This window comes from Meriones unguiculatus (genome assembly GCF_030254825.1).
Source record: "Meriones unguiculatus strain TT.TT164.6M chromosome 13 unlocalized genomic scaffold, Bangor_MerUng_6.1 Chr13_unordered_Scaffold_34, whole genome shotgun sequence".
Taxonomy (NCBI): domain Eukaryota; kingdom Metazoa; phylum Chordata; class Mammalia; order Rodentia; family Muridae; genus Meriones; species Meriones unguiculatus.
In genome coordinates, this window is record NW_026843646.1 from 10083325 (window position 1) to 10100452 (window position 17128).

Genomic DNA, 17128 nt, shown 5'->3' on the forward strand with positions numbered 1-17128 from the left:
GATAATTAATTAACATATTCTCCTTGTAATAGTACTGTGATACTACATGCAAATGAGGTTCTGTACCATAACATGTAAATCAACTATCTCTAGCATCTCTATCCCCAGGGAATCAAACAAATGTACCCTTTAAGCTCCTCCCAAGGCCCAAGGTTTATAAATTCTTGATATCACAGGACAAATACTTGTTTCATGATATAATCAGCTTTCCACCATGGCTACTTGAAATTTGTCAGTCATTTATTGTAGGGGAGAGAGTATACTCCCCTCCTCCTGGAGATTTGCCACTGAATTCCCAGGGCTTGGCTGCCAGCTATGGTGGCTGGATATTGCAGTATGTCCACAAATTCTGTTGACCTCAGGTGAAGCACCCACTGGGCTGAGACCTGCTTTTCAGTCCAAGAGGCCTGCACCTCACTGTATCTGCCTCCTGGCTTGCTGGATCTGAGCCTGGCCAGGCCTGTGATTTTTCTGCAATCTCACACCACTGATCTTAATACAGCATGTTATCCAAAGAGATGGAACACTTCCAAATAATCACAGGCAGTGATGTGTAATACTGAAAACCTCATTTAAAAAAGCTAACTGTAACACCTGGTTTAAACCTCATTTCTATCTTCTACAGTGAGATGATGTGCCTGGCTTAGAGCACAGGCCTTGAGCTTGAACTAGTTTTCTCCCTTGAGCAAACTAAGTTGTTTTACAGAGAAATGGTACCTATGGTATCAGGATCCCTCTGTTCTATGTCCAGAAACTGAGAGCTGGTTTCAAAAATACCCCTGGATGAAAAAATGACACTCAATGCTTTATGAGAAAATGAAAATATTTAAAAAGAAATTAAGTAGTAAACACTCATAAAATCATTAGTTTACATCGTCTCTTGTGCTGCATATTCCTCTCAAATCTTATAGTCAGCTAAATTATGATTATTTTTGTTTGTTTTTAACCATGATTATCATGGACCTCCCTCTGTAGATCAGACTCACCCCAAACTCAGAGGGAATCCTCTGCCTTAGCCTCCAGAGTGCTGGAATTAAAGGCCTAAGCCACCCACCATGCAGATAATTCTGACTAATTCTTAGGTAGCAATATGACAGTGTTAATTGTATTCAACTGTTACTAGTGTTTTAATTATTTTATTTTAAATTATGTATGCATACACACAAACACGTACACACAAACACATATATACTGTTCACACACAGATTATATTTCTGTATGATTGCTAAGTTTCATTAATGAAGCAGTATTTTTGAAAACGTGTATAAATATTTCGATTCACATGGCTATAATATCAACATTTGAGAGAGGAGAAGAATAAGGAACTCAGAAGATCTTCAGCTTTTTACCAAGTTACATGCTCATCTGCCTTTAGTAAAATAGAAAGTATTTATAACTTGACTTTTAAAGATATATTTTTAGCTTTATTTTATTTTTAATTAAGTATATTTGTAGGGGCTTGTGGAAGTATATGCACAGTAAGTGCAGGTATCCCTGAAGGCCAGAAGAGACTTTCAGACTCCCTGAAGGTAAAGTTAAAGGAGATTGTAACTTGATTGATGTGCACAGTAGGAACTGAACTTTGGTATTCTAGAGCAATGCCTGATTAATTAGGAAATTAATTGGTTAAGAGCACTTTTTGCTCTTGAGGATCTGAGTTTGTGAATGTGAAAAAATCTGCCAACAAAAGATCTCCATTTTTAGTTATTAATTACATGCTAATTGCAGGCTGAGTGTCTCTTCTCTGGATAAAAGTACCCTGTTGTTTAAGGTTGCAGCCCTCCCCTTCTGGATAGCCATTCTGAGCTAGGCATTAAGTGCAGGACTTTCTCTCCTCACCAGAGCCTCCCGATCTCTCATAGATGCCACCAACCACATTTGATGGATGGCCTTGGACACAGATCCTCCATTCCCTTCACCTATAGGATAATTATTTGGTATTGTGTTCTTCATATGATAGGAGTGTGCTGTTTAATGCAAATCAAACATCCTAGATGTGCCTAATTTTAAACAGTTATATACACCAATCCTTGGAGTACCCCAGACCCAAGGGCTATATGACCTTTGTTTTCTTGAATTAAAGTAGAACTTGCTCTCTGCGATGGTTTCCAGAATGTCTGATTCTGTCATGCTTGCTGGCCTTCCAAGATTTTCACCTAATCTTCCCCTCCTATTTTCCTGGGTTGGTGGGAAACATGAGGCTGGAGGAGAACCACCTTATCTTTGTAATGCTTGGGATTAAAAGTTTTAGACATCACAGCATTTCTTATTTCAGGTATTTCTGGATGTGAGATGGGACTCTGTAAAATGAGTTACACCTAGTGTTTATTTCACATTACTGTGTGAGGGTAAGCTTCAGGGTACAGAATCTTTTCACTTGAACACAGTGGCCTATGGAGAAGAAATAAGAGCAGAAATTTTAGGCCAGCCTGTGTAACTGCCCTCCCTTACAGAAAAGAAAGGATCTTTAAAGAAAGCAACAAAATTATAGAATCTTCTTTGCCACCTTGCTTCCTTGCAGGCTCTTTTCATAATCATTACCTAATGGAGACCATGCTGCTCTCTAAAGTTGATATTTCCATAGATGTTGGTTTCAAATCTGAGACAAAAGGCAGAGGTGGCTATTTATTACATTAAAACAAACCTAGCTGCCAATTTACTCCCAGAAATCCCTCAGTCCTTCCAAAGCATAATATGGTTCTTTTGGCTGGCATACCCCACTGCCTATCCTGAATTTTCCTGCCCAGAGTCTGGGCTAACCTCTCTTCTGCATATCAATTTGTAGATTGTTTTGCAAGGTCAGGCAAGATGTTTTTACTAATGACTCTGATGTGAAAAATCTTATAGGACCATGTAAAGTTAAGAAAACACACTCTTAGTAGTAAAGCCAGGGACTCTTTAAGGTTGATGAGCAGAAATAAAAGACCAAGGTAGCACTTGCTGACTGGACACTCTCCAGCTGGGCCTGTAACTGAGACAATAATTGATTTCCTTATACTTGTTTTTGCCCACAACTTCTTGATATGATTTAATAAAAGTTATTAATGAACAGATGCACACCCCTTCAAGATTTAAAGTAGAGGTGGCTAATTGTTTTTTATATATAAAAGTTTAGATTTATGATACTTTTAAGACTTTTATAAGATCATTTTTTATTGTAATTGATTCTTGGTTACCCCAAATTGCACCTTGCCAGTAAAGAAATGCTGGCTAATAAGTTAAGTTGCTGGCTCATCTTGTTTATTTATCAATTTGTTAATTACAAGTATATATGGGGTCTTGGGAATAACTTGTTTTTTATATTTATTTTTCACCCATAATCCGTAAAACATTTGATCATATGAAGGTATTAGGGAATATGTGTTTGTTTGCATGTATTCATTGTACTCTCTCACTTAAAGAAAAATGGAGTGTAACCACATTGTGTGTTTAATACTGCTTGAAAGATCTTGCTGGGATAGATGAGCTGTGGAAAAAGAGTAAAAGTGTGGTTTGAACTGGTACTCTGGGTCTTGTTCCATCCACCAAGGTGTATGTTTGTCGGATGGTTTGGACCTCACTCTTTGGAGTTTGTTTCATCTGAAAAGATGTATGTATATGTATGTATGTAAGGTTGGGATGGAGCTTGCTCTTTTGTGTTTATTCCATCCATTATGATGTATGTATATGTATGTAAGGTGGTTTGGAACTTACACTTCGGAGTTTCTTTCCAAAAACAAAAATAAACAAGCAAACAAAAAGTCATTTCTTTGAGTGCTCTATTGCATCCCAGAGGAGAAGAGAGCCTCAGATGCCAGTGCAGATAGTTGTAAGCCGCCTTGTGGGTGCTGGAAAATGAACTCAGGACCTCTGGAAGAGCAGCTGGTGCTCTTAACTGCTGAGCCATCTCTGCAGCCCCCAAGTGCTTATCTCTTACACTGCTCAGAATCTCCTGCCTCGGGAATACTGCCGCTCATTATGGCCTAGGACTTCCTCCATCAATTAACAGTCACCATTTCTGAATTTCAGTAAGCTGATATTTACTAACCGGCCATCTTCACACCTAATGGACTGGCTTTGACAGCTCAGCATGGCCAAATTCCGTGTTGTATGTTGGCTTTCCTTTATGATCCTGTGCCTGGGATCACAAGAGCCCTGGCCAGTGTCACAAGGAGAGTCATCTGCTACTTCCTTTGTGGCTAGACTGTAATTGTTAGTTCCACCATATGTGTGCACTTTGATCTCTAGTATATACATGATAATGTCTCTCTCTCTGTCTCTCTCCCTCTCTCTCTCTTTTTAATATATTTTAAAGACATGGTTTCTCTGTGTAGCCCTGGCTGTCCTGGAACCCCTCTGTAGACCAGGCTGGCCTCCAACTCAGACATCCACCTGCCTCTGTTTTCCAAGTTCTGGGATCAAATGTGTGTGTCCTCACTGCCAGGCTCTGTGTCATTCACAAAGTTTCCTTCAGAAAGTTATTCTTAAAGACCCTTCGTGGTTCTTCAGACTGTTCACTGAAGGAATGTGTAGTCTTGCTGTACAGATCTGTTTTGGATGAAAATAATTGTGGCCGGTACCTTGACCACATGGCATCACCTTCTTCTAAAACCCATTTTAATTGTCACCTTGACACATAGGCTCATCTGAGAGGAAAGCTTCCACTGGGGAATTGTCTAGATTTGATTGGCCTTAGGGCATATCTGTGGGAAATTGTCTTGGTTACTGACTGATTCAGGGGTACCCAGCCAATTTCGGGTGGCACCATTTCAACTCCCGTAATCTTGAGTAGCATAAGAAGGCTAGCTAAGTGTGAGCCTGTAAGCAAGCAGGGTTGTTCCTCAATAGGTCCTGTCATGACTTCCCTCACAGATGGATTGTGACTTGGAAGTGTTAAGTCAAATCCTTTTCTCTGCCAGTTGCTTCTGGGTAGAAAGTTTTATAATCACAACAACAAAGTGAAACCAGAATAGCATCTACCTCTGGGAAGAGCTGATGAGGAGTATCAGTCTCATAAAAGATCCCTAGGCCCAGATTTCTCATTTCTGTTGCTCTCCTTGTGGAGCTCCAAACCCTTTCAGGTCTTTTTATGTCCCCCTTCTTTCATAAGATTCCCTGCACTCTGCCCAAAGTTTGCCTATGAGTCTGAGCATCCACTTTGATAGTCTTTCAGAGGCTCTCTGTCTTGTTTCTTATTTTTACCTTCTGATGTCCATCTTCTTTGCCTTTCTGAATGAAGATTGAGCATCTTACCCAGGGTCCTCCTCCTTGATTAGCTTCATTAGGTGTACAGATTTTAATATGATTATCCTTTATTATATGTCTAATATCCACTTTGACTATATACCACGTGTGTCTTTCTGCTTCTAGGATAACTCACTTAGGATTATCTTTTCTAGTTCCCACCCATTGCCTGTAAATTTGATGATTTCCTTGTTTTTAATTGATGAGTAGGATTCCATTGTGTAAATGTACCACAATCTGGGATATTTCCAGATTTTGGCTATGACATGAGCTCAGTGGCTGGCTCTTTGATCACCTCCCCCTGAGGGGGGAGCAGCCTGAGCAGGCCACAGAGGAAGACTATGAAAGAGAGTCCTGATGAGACCTCATAGGTTAGGGTCAGATGGAAGGGGAGGAGGTCCTTCACTATCAGTGTACTGGGGAAGGATCATGGGAGGAGATGAGGGAGGAAGGGTGGGATTGGGAGGGGATGAGAGTAGGGCTACAGCTGGGATACAAAGTGAATAAATTGTAACAAATAAAAACTATATTAAAAAAGAAATGATAGTAGTTGGTGGATTTATCCATTATGAATAACTATGCAATGAAATATAATTGTACACACAAAAGTAACTGATGAAGAAGGCAGACTGTCCTACAGCTGATGTTGGAGGTTCCTGAAAGCTACTTTCTGTTCTTTTGTGCTTCATTTCCCTGTAGCTAAACAAGGCTCTCCCAACTGGCAACTCTGCCTGCCATTTTCCCGGAGTTTACCTACCAAGAGTATCCTGGAGTTCATGGAGGGAACTTTACACTGCAAAATGATAGAGGTCAGGAAGTGAGGAAACATGCAGTCAGTACAGTCCCACTGAGCCCCAAAATATCCCCACTGATATCCAATTAGATCAGCACTTCTTCCTAAAATTCTCCCAGTAGACAGAGTATATGGAGAAATGAAAGGGTCACGTTGGGATGGAGACATGGTTCAGTTGATTGAGAATGTCTAAGTCCCACTGCTTGAACTGCTTGAAATGGGGTGTGGTGCTGCACACCTGGAATCCCAGTACCCAGGAAGTAGAGGCAAGAGGATCAGAAGATCAAGGTCATTTTAGTTTATATGTGATTCTTAAAGACAATACAGATGGGAGACCCTGGCACACATTCACACAGAATCATCTTCTAGCCTCTTGTCTCTTTCTGTGTGTTTGTTTACAGATGAATGTAGGTCCTCACAGGCCAGAAGAGGGTGTCAGATCGCCTGGATCTGGAGTTACAGACAGTTGTGAGTAGCCCAACATGAATGCTGGAAACTAAATTTATTTCCCCTGGCAGAGCAGTAAGCCCTCTTAACTGCTTAGCCATCCCTCTAGTCCTTATTTTTAGCTTCTAATTTGTGATACCCATTTTCCTGTGGAGTTTGTGAAAACATACTCCAGTCAAAACAGGCAACATTGAAGGGAACACTAGTCACAGTTTCATAATAGAAGACATTTATGTCTCCAGCAGAATTTTACATCTTAACTTTGGTGTTCAGGCTTTCTATTGGGTATGTATCATGTGTGTGTGGCATCTTAGTTACTTTTCTACTTCTGTGATTGAAGAGTTTAAGTTAGCTTGGGTGACTCCATTTTGAAAGGAGAAGCCATCTTGACCGGGAGCTGAACTCAGGTACCACAAAATATCACAGAATATGCACTTGGCAGAAAACAAAGTTAACTATCCTAGCCATACCCTCTGGGAAATATCACAAATAAATACTTGGTAGAAAGCAGAGACCATCTCCCTGGGAACAATCAGTGAGAATCAGTTGGGCAAATTCTCCCCAATATTCCAGATATAGTTTAAAAGAATGGCAATTGTGATTATGTGCCTCAGCTAGAGGGTCACCTCGCTGAGACTTTTACCCAGTCCTGTAATGCGAAGGTATGAATCCCTGTACTTGCTGAATCCCCTGCATTTGTTTTTTCCTTTTAAAAACCCTGTTCACCCAATGTTTGGGGTCCCACTTCTCTACTGCTGCATCAGTGAGACTTGGCTCCCGAGTTCAATTGCTCTCGTAATAAAGCTCTCTTCCTTTTGCATCAAGTCATCTCTTGGTGGTCTCTGAGTGTCTTGTGATCCTGACATAGCATTCACAGTCCTTAGATGAGAGGTCTTGTTGTTATGATTAAGAAATTTTATTTTTAGAAAACTGCCTTAGCCTTCCTGTGTGAGATCCTGCTGGAAGTGGATTCAGACAGTGGTAGGGATTGGGGATTGAGCCTAGGTCCATCTAGAGCAGCAGGCACCTCCTTAACCACTGTGACATTCCTCCAGCAGTTTGTTATGTAATTAAAAAAAAAGGAGTATTAATTACTGTCAAACAATTGCTACAACTCATCTGATACTGGTATTTTTGGGTGAAAAAAACTCAGACCCTCCTGCCACTGCCTGCAGGAATGCTAGGATGACTGGCGTGTGCTGCCACACACTGCCATATATATATATGGAAGAGATTTATTATCTGTGTCTGACTTCTAATGACGTTATCAAAGGTGCAGAGACCCAAGGATTCCTCCACCTTCCAGGCACTGGACATTTTATATTATAGTAGCAGCTCCCAAGACATAGGGCAAGGTGATGAAGTCACAAAGCAACTGTCCATTCGTGACCCAGGGACAGTATGTTTTGTCAGGGAGATATGCAGACATCGGGAGCAGGGGAAAGGCCATGTGGGCTCTGACTATGATGATGGGCCACAGAGCAGCAAAAACAGCAGCATGAAGAGTCCCTCTGCTACTACTTCCTCCTTAAGAGAAGCTGAGGGACCCCAGCTCGAGTTGGTGGGAATAAGCATGCATGACGTTCAGGGACTTGTAGGCGTTCCCGGGGTCATGGTCCATGCTGCTGACAGGAAGAGACACAGAGATGGGACTTCAAGCAATCCCAGAAGGCATTGCGCTGCCCAGATGCCATTTTGGTAGTTCTCAGAATCCCAGAAGTCCTTGCTCCAACACCATGTTTGTAGTTCCCAGACAAAATCCCAGAAGCCCTTGCCTTGTAATTCTCAGATACAGTCCCAGGTGCCCTTGCTCAAAATCCATGTTTGTAGTTCTCTAGCAGGTGGGTCTCTGCCGCGAATGCATCTTGGGACTGCTGGGACTTTTGAGGGCTCCGAGGTTAGAAACGAAGGGATAAAGGTCCGTCTGTGACTAGAAGTTTTGTGTTTACATCTCTGCGATGGGGACCAGGGAGGTGGCGGGGCAGCCTTGGAGCCTTCGAGCCCGGAAGTGTCTGCCCTTTGCGTTGCGGGTCCGGAAGCAAATCCTGAAGGGGCAGGACTTCCTCTAGAGGTGCGCCGCTGCACAATCGGTTTTCCCAGGTTAGTAATGTTTTTATCCCAGGCTGTTAGGAACTTATATTCCTGCTCACACGTCGGGAGGGGTGGTGAAGAGGGGGGATTTTCGGGTTCCCCGCTTCCCTCCCCTGTCCACTGCTCGCCGTCTGTCTGCGTGGAGTATCGGAGCGGCTCGTGCGTGGGGTAGAACCTCAGGTAGGGGGATGGCGGGAAGAGAAGAGGCACAGTCCTCCGCCCCCACCAGGCCTGCGTGCTTCCTGGGGGAGATGGGTGCACCCCGCCCTGGGTGAGGGTGTGCATGACCTTGTATAGTTTGTTCTGGCGCCCTCTGCTGGCCTGCGGTTGCACGAGCAGGGAGGACCCTATAAATAATGTTTAAGGGGGTTGGGGGTTGAGTAGGTAAGGTGCTCTGTGTTTAGTTATTAGGGTGCTGGGGACTCAGTACAGAAGGATCTGGCTACCTCTGTTGGTCTGAGGAAATACACACATGGGCAAAGAGAGAAAGTACGAGGTGGAGGAGGAAGAAGAAGAAAGGAAGGAAAGAAAGAAAAGAGAGAAAAGAGAAGGAAGGAAGGAAAGAAGGAAGGAAGGAAGGAAGGAAGGAAGGAAGGAAGGAAGGAAGGAAAGAAGGAAGGAATACAGCGAATTGAAACTTGGTTGCTATTTGGTGTTGATTTGCTGAATTTGAACCAACATACACAGGTAAATGTGCAGTATTCTGTAGTGATATAAGTAATTGAAGTTTTTCCACATGGCAAATAAAATATTTTCAACTAGAAGGAACGTGTAGAACATGGCAAACCAACATATTTAAAGTCGGTATCAAATAGGAATGATTTGGTGAACTTTTTCAGAGGAAGCATCTCATGTTCAAAGACAAATGCTATCCCTGGCTTAATGAACTTTCTTTAGTCACCTACACCCTCCCAGTACCCAGGAGATTTTTACTTCCATAAATTCTGGGTTAAGAGGTTTGATTGCTCACCTCCTACTTTGCTATGTGAAAATCATGACCTATATCCAATTTCTATAGAGATTAAACCAGAAGAAAACGATGTGGTGACCATTTCTGAGCCCAGCTATTTCATATGGAATGCAGTGTATGCAGTGTCCCATTCCCTCCATAAAATGCTGTTGAGCAAAATTGAAATGGGATCTAAAGAAGACAGAAACACAGACTGGCTTCTACCATGTCAGGTAAGCTTCACTCATAAGCAAGGGAAGCATCAGGATCTTATATTCTATTGGTAAGTAATCATTGTCATCAAGTCAATAAAACATTTTCATCTTATACTTGAAAGTACAAATTAAAATGAAAAAAGGTTCTGTCAAAATGCATGTGTATATATTTGTATCTTACATGATTTGGGGACTGAAAGCACTCATTTGAAGACCTTAGATTTAAAAGTCTTTCAATAAATGTTTTCCTAGTGTGAGATGAAATTCTGTAAGATACATGTAAAAGTGTAAAAAGTGTATAGTGTAAAAGTATAGCAAGTTCAATAGCCGAAATTTTTATGATTTCATGGAATATATCCAATGCCATGAGACATAGACTAGGGCATCATATCCAAAGCAACCATTTTAGTTAAAATGAATTTTGTATTTATGACAAAAGACGATAAAAAGATCCTTTTTGGACATTAAATAGCCTGTCCTAGAGTCAGCAGTAACTGAAACGTAATTGCTTTCACAGATTTTTTAGTATTAATAAGGTATGATGAAGGTGAAATAAAAAATGTGCTCCCATTAATAAATTTTAGAACACGACAGTGTTCAGGAGCTTGGGCCGTATCTCAATGTGTTAGTGATAAGTGTAATGTGTGGGTTTTAAACCAACAAGATATAAACTAGGACTCATTTACACTTATGAGCCTTGGAAAGCATCTTCAAATAAGTTATCAGGAAGAAGATTGTTGAGCAAGTCAATTGAACTTTTCATTCAGTCAACGTTAGGTAAATAAAAGATGAAATGTGAATGTTTGAATACTATATAATTTAGTGTTAGTGGGTATCAGTAATATTTGACATTGATATTGAGGTAGTCTGTAATCATAGCTTCCAGTCCTAATATATTAGGTAAGTGAGTATGTCTCTTGTACAGATAACTGAGTACCTATATAGAAGTTCTTTATAACATGAGTTATTAATTAGTTAACACAATATTAGGTTGTGTTATTTTCAGAAGTTGATTGTTTTGCAATCAAGATAATACTGGTGTCTTCACAAAAATATAGAAGTGTTTCTTCCTTTTCCCTTTTGTGGAATACTTTGAAGAGTATTGCAGTGAGTTGTTTGAGACTCTTGTAGAATTCATGCTGAATCTCTAGACCTAGGCTTGCTTTCTTTTATTTTTTTTTCTTTTAATTGAGAGATTTTTAAATTACCATTTCTTTCTTTGTTGTTATGTGTCTGTTTTAATAATTTATTTTATCTTGAATGAATGTTGTTAGATTTTATACATCTGGAAGTCTACCCACTCATTTTTTTTTGCAATTAAATGCTTAGTTGAATGAAGACTTTTAAAATATGAACCTATGATTCTCTGCTTTCCTCAGTGCATGTTGTAGTATCTGTTAGATCAGGATGGATGCAGTTGACATGGACTTAAAAGAGAGCAGACAGACATTTCCAAAAGCAGGATTTTTCTCTCAGACAGAACACTGATATGTTAGTCTTTTGAGGGGAGAAGTGGAGATTCTGCACTGTAGTACCAGGGGCTGGAAGTCTTAAGTAGCTTGATGGGGAGAAGGACACACTGTGGGGGTTCACTGTATAAATTTTTGGCCTTACTCCTGCCTTTTGTAGATGTGTGGATTTATTTCTGGGTATTTAATTCAATTCCACTGACTCAAAAGTCTGTTTCTCTGCCAGTACTATGCCGTTTTTATTAGTAGTTCTTTATAGTATGGCTTTAGATTGGGGTTGGAGATAACTTCAGAAGTTCTTTATTGTACTGGGTTGTTTTAACCTTTTTTTTTAAAATATGATGTTGAGAATTGTTCTTTCAAGGTCTGTAAGGCATTGTGTTGGTATTTTGATGGGAATTGCATTAATCTCTAGATTTCTTTTGGTAGGATGACCATTTTTGCTGTTATTCTTACTGATCCATAAGCATGGAAAGTTTTCCATCTTCTGATATCTTTTTCAATTTCTCTCTTCAGAGATTTGAAGTTTTTTTCATACAGATCTTTCCCTTGCTTGGTAAGAGTTAATCTAACTAAGAGTTATGTTATTTGTGACTATTGGTAAGTTGTTGTTGCCCCAATTTCTTTTTTTTTTATTGGATTATTTTAACTTTATGCTGCAAATTGAATATACCCAACACCATGTTGTTGTCTTAAAATGCATTGCATTGTTTTTTTTTTTTTTTGAAAATGCATTGTTTTAATGGTGTGGTTTATAGTTTTATGAGAGTGTAAGCGTTACTCTATAATCATTCAGTTAGCAACAAGAGTGGGTGAAACTGAAAATGGTATGAAACAATGTACAATGTCATAGAAATAAAGCTTTAGTATAGAGTTTAGTGAAGCGTGCAACTTGTTATGGTCACGTAAAAGACATCACACTAAGTATTACTTAATTGAGAAAACAAAAAGTGAAATTAAAATATGCTGCAGAACTGAGCAATGAATCTGATCATGCTACGGGATCTTTTTGAACATGCAAAGTAAAATCTGATATCAGTGTGTTGGTATTTTCCACAGACACTGACTAAAATTAAAACCATCTTGTGCTGTTATAGTTCATGTAAAATTGCGCATATTTCCTACTTGTATTCTGAGACATTTTGATGGAATACCTACACACAACCTATACAGAGCTGCCATAAACTGACAGAATTGCTGTGGATCTCCACAATCTTCTCAGTAGATTTTTCCATGCACTTGAAGTTACTAATGAGAAGTATCAGAATTATCATATCATTGCACTTGTACCCATGGTTGCCTAAATATGAAAATAACCTCAGTGCTCATTTGTTGTGTACAAGCTGATTGCCTAAGGAGGACATTGTGCTAAAAGAATGAAGACAATAGTAATAATTAAAGGATTGTACACTTAGAAAGAATCTCATAGTCATGCTGTGTTGGGCATGAAACAGCTTATAATTACTTTTTTTTAAGACAGGGTTTCTCTTTGTATTCTTGGCTCTACTGGATCTGCTGTGTAGACCAGGCTAGCCTGGAACTCACAGAGATCTGACTGGAAGGAGAAGGTAAACTGATTCTTAGTCTCAGGAAGGAACTTAATATGAAATGTGCTTGCAACTGTGGTCCAAGAATGGCAGGGTCCATCCACCTTAGAACCCAGACTTGGCAGGGACACTTATGTTGGGTTGATTCTTAAAGAAAGATATAAATTTTAAAGTCATAGATTCTTCCTCTGTGCTTTCAGTTCAGCACTGTTCCATTCATCTATGTCTGGCAGAGTTAGAGCCCCACTGAGAATACTGTGAGGGTGCATTGCACGAAGCTGTGAGGATGAAGACTGAGATTCACGTTGTGACCACAAGATGTTGAGATACCTAAGCAATGAGATACCTGCTGTGGAGAGATGCATGTAGGTAGTGGAAGTAATCAAATGTAGAGATGTATGAGAAGTTGCAGGTATAGGGCCACTTAAGCCCTGTGAAATTTAAGATACATGTGTCTGAGATCAGCGACAGGATTTGGTGTTTGCCCTACTGGTTTTCCTGCCTTGGTCCAATCTTCCCTCACTTTGTACAGATTGCTGTCTATTGGAGTTAGACACTATATTCTGTGCCATTGTATGTTGTAAAGCTCTAACTTGCTTTCTGATTTTACAAGATGCAGCAATGAAGAGATTATCTAGTGACAAAACAGACCTTGAACACGTGTGCAGTATCTGAACTGTTTTGGACTCTGAGGATCATTAAAGTAAGACTAAATGCATTTTTATCATGGATTCACCATGAGCCTATAGTGAACAGGGTTAGAATGTAGTTGATCAGTTAAAAAAGCTCCAAGTTAGGTTGATGTCTTTGAATACTTGTCTGTTTTTGTGGCTTTCATTGTGGAGCTTTTAGAACTTTTCTAGATTCTTTATTGGGTAATAGAATTGTGTGTCTACAGACTCAACCCATTTCTTATTTTTTTGTGCCTACTCTGTTGTTGAAACTAATCAGTCACATTCCTTCTTATGCTGCTATGCCTACACACTTACAAACTCTTATCAGTAAATCACATAAGATACAGTAGAAACACTTCTTATTCAGTGCTAAGCTATTTTGCTTTCCTGTTGTTTTTATGTTTTGTTGTTTTGCTTTTTTTTTTGTTTGTGAAGACAAAGTTTTTCTGTGTAGACCTGCCTGTCCTATCTGTAGATAAGTAGATCAGACAGGATCTGAACATATCTCACAGTATCATTTGATGTTCTCTGGATGTGTATATATTATGTGGTGTTCCACAAGTCTTCATGTTCTCATTAGGTAACCATTTGGCACTTCGTCTTGAAGTACTTCCTTCTATTGGAATTATGTAGTGATGCTAGATAATGTAATAGCAATGAGATTTATTTTAAAAAATTCTGTGTTGTGTGTGTTTGTGCGTGTATGTAATTTATTTTAAGGGTTTATTGATCAGAGCAGATATATAGAGAGTGGAAGCAAACTTTGTGGGGTCTGATTTTGCCTGCCATCATATGGTGATCAAACATCATGTTGCTGGATTTGTACACCGTGGACCTTTCCCGCTGAGCCATCTCACTGAGTCTCAAATATTATTGGTTGAAACATTACATCATAAAAGATTTTCTTCTTTAAAATTGTAATCGTCATCTAAGGATGGAGGAAAATAGGACAATTTAAGTAATAAATCTCATTTGCAAAGAAAGTGATATATTGGTATATTTTTGATTGTTTTAGTTTATTTTATCACTATGTCATGGGTTTATCAATAGCTGCATCCAGACCACTCAAATGCCAGACTTAGACACATAGTAGTTTATTGAATGCTGAACAAAAACTGACTGGTCAGGACGCTGTCTGGATTCAGGAACTAGATTGTGACATCAGTCTCTTTCAAAGGTAGGCCTCTCCTAAGAAAACTCATAACCAGATCACAACCATGTAACCAGGTGGGAAGGGGAGGGTAGCATGACCTCATTTTGCCTAGGTAAATACAAGAAGAATCAATTTTGTTTCAAGTGTATTGTGTCTTGGTAGCTAGAGAATGCATTTTAAGCTGTTTAGTTGTGATATAGGCTTAGGGACTTTACAGTTCCCCATCATTCTGGGAGAAAGGAATATAGCTGGGTGTTGTGGTTTTATTTAAGTACAGCATATGTCATTAATTCAAGCAGAGTGTTTAACAAGTATTCAAATTTAAGTAAAAGGCTATTCAAGCTCTTTAGATGGTAGAGCCTGAGAATGTGAAGTTAATTCCACCTTCTGGTCAAAATGGATACTTAACAACAAAATGACCATGGTTATGTTAGGCAGTAAGGCCAGACATGCCTGTACATGTCTCAATGTTAGCATGTCTAAACAATTAAACAGTAGTTCATAACATTTCTCCGAACCACAGACATATTGCAGAGAATTGTCTCTGTGGAGAAGGTGGATGCCTAATAACCTGTGTTCAATTTCTTAGAGACTCATATTGAATCCAACATGTTTTCTCTCATTTGGACACTTGGGCTGTGGCATATGCATACTTAGCCACCAGCACATACATAAATAATTTTTAAACCTAAATAAGGGCCAAGGAGATAACTTGAACCAAACAACTCTCTGTGTCTCATCTCTAGAACTCACATAGTGGAAATAGATTCTTAGTGCCATCTACATATCATGACACACACATATATACATTCATATAGAGTTCATATATTTTTTTTAGTGGATGAACATATCAAAGAAAATAGCCCAATTATTTGCCAGGTCATTGTTACAGAATTTGAAGAATTTATTACTGCTCATGGAAACAATAATAAATAATAATAAATCTTGTTTTATCCTTTCATCCTCAGTTGGGCTTAGAAGTGCATGCCTATAATCCCAGTACCTGGGAGACAGTGGCAGAGCGATCTATGTGATCTTGAGGCCAGGTTGGTCAAAATAGTAAGTTCCAATACAGCTATGGCTATGGAGAGAGATTCTGTCCCAACATATTTCAAAAATAAGAATATATCTCAAGTTATGGAAATGTTTATGATATAATCTTACCAGACTGTGGTTTCAACCAATCCTTTTGTCATCTTTACTCACATTAATAGAACTTTGTTAACAAAAGAAAATAGGAAGCAATGAGGGAAGTCCATTCACTGAGAGATAGAAATCCATTGAGTCCTTCAACAACCCTTTAGCAGGGACTTGTTCACCTTTAAGTGCTAGGAGACAAAAGCAGTAATGGAAAATCTCCAACATCTGCATTGTAATGGCATATTTGGGAGCCTGAGAGTCAGTAGTTCTGTTTCCCTTGTGTATCGAAGTTTGGTTATTCTCATTGATATTAGATGGCTCATAATTACCTGTCTTTCCAGGTTCATTGCATTTGATGCATTCTTTTTTCCTTCTAGGACACCAGATATACAAATGGTGAAAAAAAAATGCATATATCTGTGATTCAATATTGTAAAGATTTCCTAAATATATAGTATTTTTAATTAAAATTGATTTAATTTAAGTGCATAAATTTTGGCACTGTGTATAGCAAGTGCATGCCAGGTATCATTGGAGACCAGAAGTGTCTGTCTGATCCATGTAATTAGAGTTATAGACTGTTTTGAGCTGTCCCTTGGGGATGGGAATCAAAGCTAGGCCCTGTGGATGAGCAGCCACTGCTCTGAGGGGCTGAGCTATCTTTTCAGCCCCATGAGCATGTCATTAATTGCACCATTTGCATAGTTGATTCTAAGTTAATCTTTAACTCAGCACTGATGATCCAGAAGAAATGTAAGATTGATATCATCAGAAACTAACTTAGACTTGGTGCTTAAAGAAGATTCTCACCCCAGACCTCCATCAAATTATGGAAGTGTCTAAATTACACTTCCCTAATGACTGATATTGACAATATCAGTCATTAAAAAGAGACTGAGCTCTTAGCCAAAGGCAAAAAAAGACTGAGTTTATCTCACATGTCATAAATAGGCACGAAGGGGAGTCCACAAGGATACATGTGAGATGTCCTCTGGCTGGAATTTATGCTTCCTGTAAAGAGAGAAAAAGAACTTCCAGGCTTGAAGACTGACTTGTCTGAATGGAATTGTATACTGCTTCACCAGTGCTAGCAAAACATTTAGTTAGGAGCCTGAAGTGGTGATTACTTGAGATGGCATGTTGATTGCTATCAGGGGAATCCTGGATTAAAAAAAAAAAAAAGAATTACTCTAAGGCTTGGGAAAACAGGCATTTACAAATTAACTGTGGAGTATGAGTGAACTAATCCCTATTAGTGACTTTTGAATAATAAAGGAAGAAGGTTAAAAGGCCAAAGAGCAATGCTTGGGGCTTACCTGAGAACTAACTGCCTCTGACTCTATTCTCTGTGTCTGCTTAGCTGTGGTGGGTCAGTCCCCTCCAGGTCCTCCACTCTTTCCTTTCTTGGAAACCACACATAGCTATCT

At 39.4% G+C, this 17128-nt stretch overlaps 1 protein-coding gene across 23 annotated transcripts in view; it reads left to right on the forward strand.

Annotated features, from left to right (window-relative positions):
- LOC110543313 (zinc finger protein 431-like) overlaps positions 1-17128 on the forward strand; it is a 138776-nt gene that overhangs the window by 20576 nt on the left and 101072 nt on the right. For 7 of the 23 annotated variants that reach the window (XR_009588936.1, XR_009588937.1, XR_009588940.1 and 4 more), the window contains 2 exons: positions 6418-6484; positions 9573-9736. Coding sequence is in view for 15 of the 23 variants with exons in the window: in XM_060376180.1 (XP_060232163.1) it covers positions 9668-9736 (69 nt within the window). In the remaining 8 variants the exon portion in view is untranslated. The other 16 variants (XM_060376171.1, XM_060376175.1, XM_060376179.1 and 13 more) reach the window with 7 other exon arrangements.